The sequence below is a fragment of the Sminthopsis crassicaudata genome, chromosome 5 (assembly GCF_048593235.1).
Source record: "Sminthopsis crassicaudata isolate SCR6 chromosome 5, ASM4859323v1, whole genome shotgun sequence".
In the NCBI taxonomy this organism is placed as follows: Eukaryota; Metazoa; Chordata; class Mammalia; order Dasyuromorphia; family Dasyuridae; genus Sminthopsis; species Sminthopsis crassicaudata.
The window spans coordinates 191,563,853-191,576,905 of record NC_133621.1 but is presented as its reverse complement, the minus strand read 5'-3'; the positions used below and the strand labels follow the sequence as shown (position 1 = coordinate 191,576,905).

Genomic DNA, 13,053 nt, shown 5'->3' with positions numbered 1-13,053 from the left:
GATATAATGAATTATAAGAAAAGCAACCAGGCTAATCTTTGTTAGACACTTTACAAACAGCACATCATTTGATCCTCAGAACAAAAAGGTGCTTTTATGTGTGAGGTGGGTGCTTTTATTACCCCATTTTAGTGTTGAAGGAACTGAGGCTGACTAGGGTATGAGGGACTTGTCCAAAGTCACACAGCTAATATCTAAGGCCATATTTGAATTCAGATCTTCCTTGACTTCAGGTCCAAAATGAATCACAAAGACTTTATATACCTCAGTTTTTTCCCATCATTTCAAAAGCTCTCCCCTATAGTACCTCTTTTGTGTCTCTGGTCACAATAATTGCTGAATTTGGAATGCCTTCCCAAGCAGTTTAGCATGATGGGACTTTGGGATTTTTTTGTGCAAAGTGAGGGGATTAGCCTAAATAATCACCTGATCTCTTCCAACCTCTACACCTAAGAGCCCTGATTTCTACCTTTCTAATTCCTTTCTCTTTCAAAATTTATCTCAAATCCCACCCTTCCTCATCCTGAAGACTTTGTAAAGACTTAGTAAAATAAATTCCCCAAATCCAGTGGGGGAGAGGTGGGGCACTGGCCCAGAATCAAGAAGTCTGATCTTCCTGGTTCAAATGCAGCCTCAGGTACTTAGAAGCTGTACCACCCTGGGTGAGTCACTTAACCCCGTCTGCTTCTGCTCATCATCTGGAAAATGAACTGGAGAAGGAAATGGCAAACCACTCCAGAATCCTTGCCAGGAAAACCTTAAATGGGGTCACCAAGAGTCGGGCACAACTCAACAACAAATCCCCTGAGATCCCTCCACTTTGAACCCATATGACCTTTCTGTTCCTCTTTTATTGTACTATCACATTTTTAATTTATTTGTGGACGTGGCCTTGACCCCTTTCAGGACAGGATGGTCTTACTCAGTGCCTGTCACGGATCCTTATATAAACCAGGTGGTCTATAATAGGTTTTGAATAAAGGAATGAATAAATAAATGTAAAAGCCCTTGTTGGTACCCAAGTGGGTATCATTTGAAGGTTCCGCTGACCCTCCTTGACATCAGGTACAGCTCCCCCACCCTAGGACACTGGGACTGAAAGAAGCCAACCCACAGATATGTTTCCTTCCATTACTATCTTCACCAGTCAGTTATCTGAATAATAGATGTTGCCTTAAGAGCACTTCAGGATGTTTGAAAGAAGCATTCCATCAGGGAATCAGATCATCATAGACTTACAGTTGGAAGAGACCTTAGGGACCATCTCGTCCTGTCTCATCTGATAGTTGAAATTAAGCATATTTTCCCAAGGTTATACAGGTACTACATAGCGGATTGGACCTCCAGACTTTTCGCTCCAAATTCAGGGCTGTCTCCACTGTGCCAGCAAGTACATCTCAGAAACAAGAATGCTTCCATAGATCTCAAGGAGCCAGCCTTCTCTGAACTGTGGAGACTGAATGTGGATCAAAGCGTAGTATTTTCATCTTTGTTGTTTTTGTTTACTTGCTTGTTTTTTTCCTTCCTCATGCTTCCCCCCCCCTTTTTGATCTGATTTTTCTTATGTATCATGACAAATATGGAAATATGCTTAAAAGAATTGCACATGTTTAACCTATATCAGATTGCTTGCTGTCTAGAGGGAGAGGGAGCAGGAGGGTGAAAATTTTGAAGCAAAAGGTTTTGCAAAGATGAATATTGAAAATTATCTTTACATGCATTTGGGGGGAAAAAAAAGGTATAAATTTTTTTTTTTTAAGCCTGCGCTCTCTATCCACAATTACAGACACTGCTATTATTTCCCATTTTTACTGATGAGGAAACGAAACTGAGGCAGAGAAAGGTTAAGTGGATAGTGTCTGATGTAAGATGTGAATTCACTTCTTTCTGACTCCCAAGTTTAGCACTCTTGTCTACTGTGCCACATAGATGCTTTAGAAATTTGACAGTTATTATTCTTAATAATGATAAAGTAGATTTTATATACTAACCTAGAAACCTACCGTAGTCTATCACTTATATTCTTGCCACACTTTCCTCCTTCAATCTTGATCCAGTGATTAATTCATTATATAACACTTCAAATTCAACATGTCCCAATTGAATTCATTATCTTCCCCTTTAATCCTTCCCCCTTCCCCAAATTCTTTTTAAATTTCTATCCAGGGCCATATTATCTTACTAGTTACTCAAGTAATTATGCACTATACAAATATCTACTGGATGGGAGCTAACAATTTTTTGTTATTTTTAATTTATTTATCAATGAATTCATTCATTAATGAATAAATATTTATTCCTTCACCAATTTTACAGTGTTGTGATACTGGAGCAATCCCAGCCTCTTTTTTGTCCACCGATGTTCAGTTAGTTACCAAATCCTATGGTAACTCTACCTCCACAACATTTCTTGAATTCATTCTCTTTTCTCTATGCATCCTGGAAACATCTGTTCAGGTCCTTTGTCACTTGTTACCTAAGTTACTGTAATAGCTTCCCACATTATCACTCAGTTTACAATCTCTCCCCTCTCCAGTCTGCACTGCACAAATTTATGACAGGTTCATTTAAAAATCTAATTTGGCTAGAACACAAGGTGTGAAAGGAGAATAATTTGCCATAAACCTGCAAAGGTGAGAAGGAACAAAGTGGAGGACTTTCAGAACCAGCCTAATGATTTTGTATTTGATGCGAGAGTTAGCTGCTTCTAGCTTTGATGCTAGAGTCTTGCTCCTTCTCACCTTTGCAGGTTTATTACTCTATGTACACACCTGTGCTCTGGCCAAATTAGACTCCCGCTGTTCTCCCAATTTGACATTGTGCCTCTCTGGTCTCCAAGGTGCATTCATCTGCAGAAGCTCTGCTTTGTACCTAGATTGTTCTTCCTTCCCTCGCCACCTCCTCTCAACTCCCCATGCCGTTTTCTTGCAGAAACCCTCCCAGTATGGGAACTTGAAAGTGCTTTCTTCCTCTTCAAGTTCCCTGGTGTTTCCAAACTTGTTTGGGCCCAAGTTGTATCCTCCAAGTAAGCTAGGAACTCTAATAGGGCAAGACACTTGATGATAAGCTGCAACACATCCAGAAGGGGAGAAATAAATGGGATGCCCACAGCCTTGGGATCAAGGATAGTTTGAAGAAACTGGGAATATTGAATACTAATTTAATATTACTAGTAACAACAACAGAATAATACTAGCATTTATGTGGCAGTGTGAGGATTAGAAAGTACTTTATAAAAACTCTCGCTTTATCCTCACAGTAGCCCTCAAGGAGGGGCGCAAATATCCTTATTTTACAGACAAAGAAACTGAGACAGGCAGAGGTTAACGGGACTTGCTGAGAGTCACAGCGCTAGTAGGTGTCTGAGACTGAACTCATACTTTCCTGCCTGTGTTCAGCGCTCTATTCGCTGCACCATCTGGTCCAGAGGAAGCTGTCTCAGGGGGCACGATACCTGTCTCCAAGTTTTTGTAGGGCAGTCATTTGGAAGAAGGGATTAGACCTATTCTGGCTGACTCTACTTATCGAACTAGAAACAGAGACAGATTGAGGTTTGAATTGGGGAAAGAACTTGATACTCAGAGCTGTCCAAAGTAAAGTCACTCACACTGGCTCACTGACCACTTAGTGGATAAGAGGGGAATTCTTGTCTCGGAGACTCGGTCGTCTCTCTGGTCACTTTTCCAACTCTTCAGATCTCTTATTTGTAGGCTTTAAATTTTTGTCTTTATCATCTTTAGCCACCAGCATAGTGGATCGCATATGGTAGACACTTAATGTGGCTGCTGTTCAGTCGTTAGAGTTGTGTCTGACTTCTCGTAGCTCCACTTGAGGCTTTCTTGACAGATAGTGGGGCAGTCTGCCATTTCCACAGATGAGGAAACTGAGGTAAACAGTTAAATGATTTTTTTTTCCAAGGTCACATAGTAAGTGCTACAGCCAGATTTAAACTCAGGCCTTCCTGGCTCCTGGCCTGATATTCTATTCATTGGGCAACCTAGCTGCCCCAGACACTTATTAAATGGAAATGAATATTGTTTCTGTGCAGGAATCCCTTCCAAGGGTCTGAAGTGGCTGACACTGAATTTCTGTAACGTAATCCCTTTGTAGCTTGGTCACTATTTATGTAGTGTTTTATTACCTCACGGTCCAGGAGCCTCTTGGAACGCCTGACAGTGTCCTGGTAGCTTCCACTCACAATTTGAGGAATCCTGAATTAATTAATGGCTCCACACACCTTTTGACCATGTGATTCTATTATTAGGTGATTAAAGGTCCTATCTTAGGCAAAGCAGACTAGCAATGTGCCATATACTTGGACTGTCATCAAACACCCCACTCTTTTCTTTCTTTCATTCCTTTTCTTTCCCTTCAATTTTATTTTGGGGCCTATGACTTCATCCCCCTGTACTCCTCAATGGTTCAACATGTGATTGAAGGATACTGCTTGAGCAACCAGGAAGCATTACAAGATGCTTCGATATTCTGGCAAGTACCATCCATTCTGGTAAACCTGCAGTGAGTGGGTGGGATCCTCCCATCATCTGTCCTTCCTGCCCCACTTTTGTGCTTGCCCACATCCTAGAACCACTCTGATTCCCTGGTTATTTTCCTTCTCCATTTCCTCTTACCTGGTGTGGGTAATATAATTTCCCGAACGTGATCCTATTTAGGCCACCTTGTGTCTAAGAAAATCTAGTCACCAAATTCTATAACTGTCCTATCCCACCTTTTTATTGAGACTGGATAAAAAATGATTTGCTTTAGCAGAGTCTGTGGGACAATAAAAGAGACAATCTCCCCTAAGAAGGAACTAAATAACTGCTAGCATTTGCATGGAGCTTTAAAGTTTGCAGAGTGATGTAAAGACATTGAATCCTCACTGCAGCCCAGAGAGCTAGATGCTATTATTATCCCCATTCTGCAGGAGGAAGAGGCTTGGCCAGGGTCCCACAGCTGAGCCTCTGAGGCAGCACTTGAACCTGGCTCTCCTAAGTCCCAATTCAAAGGCCGTATACATTCAACCCGTCTGTAGGGTATACCTGGCAATGTATATAGACTACAGTATTTAAGGTGTAGAGGTTACAGTAATTTGGAGCCTGGGGAAAGAAAGCCAATTCCTTTATGCAGTTTTGTGTATTATTCCCATTCTGAGAAACTTGCAGATAGCTGGTTTTGTTTAGGCTGAGTTCAGCGGAGTGCCAATGAATTTTAAGCCTTTGAACCTTGGAAATTAGAAGTTTTCTTTTAGCTCCTTTCACTGTTGCTTTTGAAATTCTAGGAACCTCTGGTTTCTTGTTTATGACCTCAAATGTGTATGAATCATAAACTCCAGACTGGGACAGTTTCCTCCCCTTGCAAAGGAAACTGGTTACAGTTGGCAAGTTATTGAGATGTACAGACTAAAATGGGTGGGTAAAGGGTCAGTGGAAAGTCACAGAGCCATGTCTCATCACCAGCTCTGAAAGGAGCTGCAAGACGTGGGCAAGGGGAAGGTGAGCTGGGAAGGAGAATATGAGGGTACGGCCTTATAGGGAGGACCCAAAAAAGAAGGGGAGAAGTATTAGGACTCTGCCTCCCTTTTTCTCTGTGAATTAAAAACATCTTTTCTAGCCCCTGGAGAGGTAAAAGAATAACTAGGAAATGGTAAGCGTTTGTAGTTTTCACAATCCCTTTAGATCTTTTAAAAATTGTTCTGAGAAGCAAATAGCTTTGGAAGTGTATAGAAAGGAGGAGAATAAACTGGAGGTAGTTGGATGAAGGAATAGTTAGAATATGGCCTTGCAGTCAGGAAGACTTGAATTTAGATGCTACTTTAGACATTTCCTAGCCATGTGACTAGGGATAAATCATGGAACCTCTCTATATCCCAATTTCTACATCGATAAAATGAGGGAATTAACCTTCTGAGTTCCATTTCTTCTCCAAATCAATGATCTTATGCACCCAGGTGTCTGAGAGTTATGTTGGTATCATTAACATTATCTCTGACTTTTTCTTTCTTTCTTTTTTTAATCTAAAGCTTTGGGAGAAAATATTTGACTACTTTTTATTTTTGCTTTTCTAAATAAAAATCTGAAATTTACTAGTCTGAAAGTCATGGAATTAGTCAGACCTTAAAAAGCATTTGGGATTTGTTGGCTATTATTTATAACAGAAACAATTCAAGTTGAATCTTAATGAATCTTAAATAAAGGATCTCTTCTGATGAACAAAAGGGAATGAGCCTAGAAAATATATCTTTAATTCCTATGGAGAAAGAAAGTCAACAGAGACTAGAATGTTTTGTTTTCTTGTAATAGTCACCTATAAGGCCTAGGCCTGCCTCCTTCCTTCCTTCCTTCCTTCCTTCCTTCCTTCCTTCCTTCCTTCCTTCCTTCCTTCCTTCCTTCCTTCCTTCCTTCCTTCCTTCCTTCCTTCCTTCCTTTCTTCTTTCCTTCCTTCCTGCCTTCCTTCCCTCCCTCCCTCCCTATTAAATTAAAAATATATATTTATTCAAAAATATTTGATAGAGGATATTCTACATTTACATAAGATTTCTACAAAGAAATATGATTGTGTTTATTGTTGGAATAAGGGTATTTGACTTCAGATTCTACCTCAGGCTCCTAATTTTGTGATCACTGACACATCAGTCAATCAGTAAGAGTCTCAGTTTCCTCATCTGGAAAAACTCTACGTTACTTATGACACAGATGGGTGGAAAGCACTTTGTAGAACTTAAAGCACTCTATAAATGCTTATTGTCGTCATTATTCATCAAGAATAACCTTCCTCTTCCACCTTCGTTTTCCGCACAAACAAATTTATGTTAGGTTTTATCCATTATTGTTTTCCCTTCCTATATTGGGAACTTCCAAACGAAAGCGGCGACGTGGATTCCTTCCCAGTTTTCCATCTGGGCAAGTCACCAATAACAAACCCAGACATCAAGGCCAGACCAAAAAAATCTTGCTTTAGACAGAGGACTCCTACATCTGGGAGATTTAATGCACCCACTGTCCGCTCCGTGTATTTCCTGTGTCCGGAGCGTCTCTGCCTGCCGGCTCTGGTCTCTAAGTTTCCATACCCTGCTGCCAACTTATAATAACAGAGACAGCAGGCAGCGGGTAAGAATGTCATAACCCACTCTGCACGTGGTTGCCTGCTTTGCAAACTGAAACAAAGCTCAGAAAGTCTGATTGGAGGCCTTTTAGCCTTGAGAGTGGCTAGGTCCCAGACCACTAGGAGCCTGCAATTAAATACCATCGGGTCCAATTCTTTACCATTAATGTTATCATCTTCATCAAGTACTTCCTTTCTGAGTTGTTATCTCGGAAAAATAAATAAATCACATTCTCCCAGGGTGTGTTCCTGCCCAGATAGCGCCTCAGCCACCAGAAAAAGCTGAAGTGGATTATCCAAGGCCCTGGATAAAAGCTGTTCCCAAAGCTGGGCAGGACCCGAGTGGACTCTCCACAGGAGATCACATCACTTCCTCTTTGAGCATGGCACGAAAGTTTGCCTTCCTTCCCCAGCCTTCCCAGACTTCCTACCGCTTGCCCTGGGTACGCCCACCCACGGCCAGCTTTGAAGCCCTGCACTTCAAAGAATGCCTGCAGGTAACCAGGGTGCTGACCGAGGAGCCGCTTCCTTTCTGAGATTTGTAAGGAGGGAAACGGGTTCAGGAAATAGGATACATGCTTCTCAGAAAATCTTTGTGTATGTGTAAGCTTTAATAACTCGGGATGATAGAAACCATCTGGACGTGGAATTTGAAAGGAAATTTATTAAGCTTTGGGACAACTACATTACACAGTTGTATTTTTTATTCAGATCCTGCCTCAGCGTCTCGGGCTTTTGGAAAAGTCACCATTGAGTAATGGAAAGTGTAAAGAAAGTAATGGGGAAAAAAAAGACTTGGGATTGAATTCCAGCGCTGCCCCTTCACTACCAGAGGCAGCTCATTTAGATTTCGGTCTATAAAATGAGAGTGATGATTTGCACTCGTTGCCTCAATCCGTCCCTACCTGCTTATCCAGCTGGCACAGCTCTCGTCCATGACTGTGTTTCTCCCCCAAACCTAAATAAGTCAGATCTCTGGGCCTCCCCACAAGACCAGCCTGACTTTTTTCAATTATATACAATTCTATGGCTGTATGGCATCTTCACACTTCTTTGTACCCTCAGAACAACCCCAAATTTTAGTTCTTTGGAAATGACAGTTATAGTACCCCATGCTTCACAACCATAAAGTAATATGGAAGAGCAGCTCAACTAATATGTGTACATTTTACTTGAATGTAAGCTAATATTATTATCTCCCCCCCCCAAAAAAAAATAATACTTATCCTACAAAAATACTTATACAAAATCTTAACTTTTCATTCTGGCTGGCAAACATAAGTTATGGAATTCTTGTGTTAAGACCTGTAATTGGGGGGGGGGGATGGACTGTGCCCTAGGGTACCAACATTAAAGAATTTTTATTACACTGATACCCCTTTAACAAGTCAGAACTGCTGAACTTACACCTAATTAACAAAAACAATTAGTTAAAATGAAGGTACTAGCCATGGTGTACTTCCTGGCCTTCCCCCTGTCCATAATAGGATTTCCAACAGCGGGCAGCTTTGTTAAGCTCAGCCCCTTCCCATACTCACACCCACAGGCCAGCATGCCAGGGTCTCTTCCTCTCTGCCTTGTTACATGTGGCTCAAGAGCATCATCTCCCCACAACTGAATATCTGTTTAAAAATTGATATGAGGGTACTTTTTATGGTACATATCCTAAGTCCGTTTTGTGGTACTTGGGAAGGGAGCCAGAAGCCCTATTTCGGCTGTTGCTGTTACACTTATAGCCTATGCTTTTAATGGCATAAAACCTGCATAAACAATATAACGAAGCATCTAAATATATTTTGTGTATATTTGTGTACAAACACACACACACACACACACACACACACACACACACACACACACACACACACTGATTGGAGTTCTTAAATCCTTCAGTTATTTGTTTTCATTATATTGTTACTATAATGTAAAAATTATCATCCTGGTTTTTATTTCATACTGCATCAGTTCATGCACCTCTCTAGGTTTCTCTGAAACAATCCTTTTCATCATTTCTTTTGTTTCAATATATTTTTATTTCATTAAATATTTCCCAATAGAAGCTTTTTTAAAAATTAACATTTATTTTTTAAAATTTGGGGTTCCAAATTTTCTTTTTTTCTCCTCCCTTTCCCCACCCACTAACAAGCAATATATCAATTATACATATGAAATTATCCAAAATATATTTCTATATTAGCCATGTTGTAAAAGAAAATATGCCCCCCCCCCCCAAATAAATCAAGAAAGAAATTTTCTTGCTTCAGTCTGCATTCAGACTCCCATCAATTCTCTTTGTAGAGCCGGTAGCCTTTTTCATCATGGGTCCTTTGGATTGTTGTCTGGATCAGAATTGATCACTCTTATAATATTGCTGTTACTGTGCACAATTCATTTCTTAAAGAAAATAATATTCCATTACATTCTGATGTCATTCTTTGCTCAGTCATTTTTCTATTGATAAACATCTCTCTCCCCAATTACTTTCCAATTTTTTGCTAAAACAAAAATATTTATTTATATATGTCGTATTTATGTGCTATAAATATTTTTGCCCACATGAACCTTTTTTCTCTTTATCTCTTTGGGATCTAAGTTGGGTACTAGTATCTCTAGGTCAGAAGGTATCCAGAAGTTAGTCACTTTAAGGCCATTTTAGTTATATAGTGCAAATGTAAATGCTGATTCTATTTAAAAATGAAAGTGAACATCCCATAGTTAGGCTAAAATGCCAGTCCCTTGAGGCCTGAGGGCATATTTTTACTTTTCTGTCTATCCTTGACACTTAACACAGTGCTTCAGACTCAGTAAGAACTTACTGACCGTTGACTCTAATAACCAGATTTGACCTGGACGAGCTGCCTCTTTAACCATTTCCTCAAAAAGCTGCTAACTTGATTAGCCCAAAGCTAAATTACAGAGGGTTCAAGGAGAGTGAGATTGGAGGGAGTGGAAGGGCTGATGGCAGCCAGCTTCCTCAGGGCAGGGAAAGGGAGGAGAGGCTGGCTTTGCTGAGAAGGGCTCCTACCCCTTCCTCAGAGATGGGGAGTCGAGGAGGAAATGGTCAGGAGTTTGTGAGTTGAGTTGAGGAGAGGAGGCCCTACTCCCCACTTTGTTATCAGTGCCTAAAGACTAAAAGTCAGCTAGAATTTAATCCAGTTACAATAAATTTCACATAGCCCAGAACTTTTAAAATGCTGGATTCAGGGTGAGCAAGATAGGGGTTTGGCTCCAGGAGTGAAACTTTCCTACCCATGTGACCATGGCAAGTAACTTAAGCCTCTCTGAGCATGATGGAAGACTTAAGTAATTTATAGATGGATTTGTAGAGGGAAATACCACATCAGTGAAGTCAGGGACATTTGACATATTGTCCCACTGTTCGGACTAAACAAAGTCTCTGATTGTGTAGGTAAAACTACCTTTTTTTCTCAGTCCCGCCTTTGTTTTATATTATGAATTAGTCAGTCATTGCTCCCCTCTGTGTTTATCACATCTGTAAAAGGAGGAATATTAGTTGCCTTACCAGGGTATTGTAAAAATTGAATTTAACTAATATTTCCTAAGTTCCTTGGAACTGGGGCAGATACCAGATTTAGATAAGGCAGAGCTCCCATCCAGGAAAGAGCGGGGGCAAATAAATGACGGCCATCTTACAGGATAGCACATGCTTGTGTAAAGACTCAGGAGGCAGGAGCCGTGACTGACTCAGGGGATTAAAGAAGAAGAAACGGACAGCTTTGGGTGGAACCTCCACCGCCCTTCTAACTCTTTTTAAGATTCTGCATTTCTTTAAAGCAGCTATTAAAAAGAGGAGGGTGAAATAAGAGAAGGCCTGAGCCTGGATCCTGGAGTTTATTGTGCTTATGGGGAATTAATGTATGATTAAATTTTTGTGGGAAGTCTTGGTTTGTGTGGAGATGGGGAAAGAGTCGTGAGTATGTGAGCCATGTAAAGAAGCACTTTCTATAATTAAAAAGCTCTGGGAGTGAGTACCCTGACCTCCTGGGGAGAGTACAGAGAGAGTCCGGACTGCTTTCTTTCAGTCTTTTCACCCATCCTTCATGCAGGCTTTTGTTTTGTGTTTACTCATTTGTTTGTTTGTTTTCTTTTTTTCCCCAGATAATTGTATCCAGAGATCTTCGAGGCCAACGGTGGAAAATATGCACCACAACCCTCCTACCATTGAACTCTTGCATCGTTCCAGGTCGCCCATCACCACCAACCACCGGCCTTCGCCAGACCCCGACCAGCGGCCCATCCGCTCCCCGCTGGACAACATGATCCGGCGGCTGTCCCCGTCCGAGAGGATCCCGGGCCCGAGGCTTCACCAGGAGAATAACCACCAGGAGTCCTACCCTCTGTCAGTGTCTCCCATGGAGAACAACCACTGCCCGCCCTCGTCCGAAGCCCACCCCAAGCCATCCAGCCCTCGGCAAGAGAACACTCGGGTCATCCAGCTGATGCCCAGCCCCATCATGCACCCTTTGATACTGAACCCCCGGCACTCGGTGGATTTCAAACAGTCCAGGCTGTCGGAGGACGGACTCCATAGGGAAGGGAAGCCCATCAACCTGTCGCACCGGGAAGACTTGGCGTACATGAACCACATCATGGTGTCGGTCTCCCCCCCCGAGGAGCAGACCATTCCCATTGGGAGAATAGCAGGTGAGCAGCCGCCTCGTGCGCCGGCCTCGCGTGGCCTTGTGTCGCTGAGCCTCCAGAGTGGCTGAGGGGAGGCCTTGGGAGGGGCAGCTAGTGGCCCTGCCACAACCAGAGGGCCCGGGGCCGGGGACGAGGGAGTCAGACGCGCCGAGCACAAGCACCGAAAACGAAAGGCTGTGACCGGGCTGATGGCCCGGCCCCAGGTCTCAACTGGGCCCCCAAAGAAGCTTCCCCCAGAGCCAGGCCTGTCATTTCCCTCCTCAGGTGGTGAGCCCGGCATGGCTCTCCCCTCTAAGAAGAATAATTAGGGCCCTGGTTTCCAGGGCAGGTGCTCCGGGGTCATTCGGCTAAAGGAAACCACTCCCAGATTGGCTTTAACCAAGGCAAGAAATTGAACCAGGGAGAAATATGAGCTGTAGCTTCAACAATATAATAAGCACATTTATTAGGGCAGCCCGGAGGTGCAGTGGGTAGAGCACACGCCCTGAGCCAGAAGGACCTGAGTTCAAATCCAGCCTCAAACACTTGATAGCTGTGCAACGCTGGGCAAGTCACTTAACTCCAATTACCTCAGCAAAAAGGAAAATAAAAAAAAAAAATTCACTTCATTTATTCATTCATTCATTTATTTATTTATTTATTTATTAGTATTACCATTTCTTCCTTCCTTCCTTCCTTCCTTCCTTCCTTCCTTCCTTCCCTCCCTCCCTCCCTCCCTCACTTCCTCCCTCTCTTTCTTTCTTTCTTTCTTTCTTTCTTTCTTTCTTTCTTTCTTTCTTTCTTTCTTTCTTTCTTTCTTTCTTTCTTTCTTTCTTTCTTTCTTTCTTTCTTTCTTTCTTTCTTTCTTTCTTTCTTTCTTTCTTTCTTTCTTTCTTTCTTTCTTTCTTTCTTTCTTTCTTTTGTAATTGGGGTTAAGTGACTTGCCCAGGGTCACACAGCTAGGCCGTATTAAGTGTCTGAGACCAGATTTGAACTTGGGTCCTCCTGACTCAGGGCATGTGCTCTACCCACTGCACCACCTAGCTGCCCTGGACCATTCCATTTCACTACATTTATGCTCCTCCTCATTTAACCGGGAAGTTGAGTGATTTGCCATTGGCCAGTTTTTATTTGGCTTTATCAGGCAGCCATTAACACGGGGGTGTTGTGAGATTTTCCAGAAAGCCGCCCCTCCAGCCGCTTTGCAGCTTTCATTTCTCTGAGAATAGTTCTGGATGCCTTTCCCCCCGCCCCCCTCCCGCCTGAAAATTGGGTGAGGAACAATCCCAGGAAAAATGGGGGAAGTCC

At 42.3% G+C, this 13,053-nt stretch overlaps 1 protein-coding gene across 3 annotated transcripts in view; it reads left to right on the top strand.

The window, feature by feature from the left end:
- The window catches only part of ETV6 (ETS variant transcription factor 6), a 298,560-nt gene that overhangs the window by 248,469 nt on the left and 37,038 nt on the right, over positions 1-13,053 (top strand). For all 3 annotated transcript variants that reach the window (XM_074269166.1, XM_074269165.1, XM_074269167.1), the window contains one exon: positions 11,224-11,769. In XM_074269166.1, the coding sequence (XP_074125267.1) occupies positions 11,224-11,769 (546 nt within the window). The remainder of the gene's footprint in view (positions 1-11,223; positions 11,770-13,053) is intronic.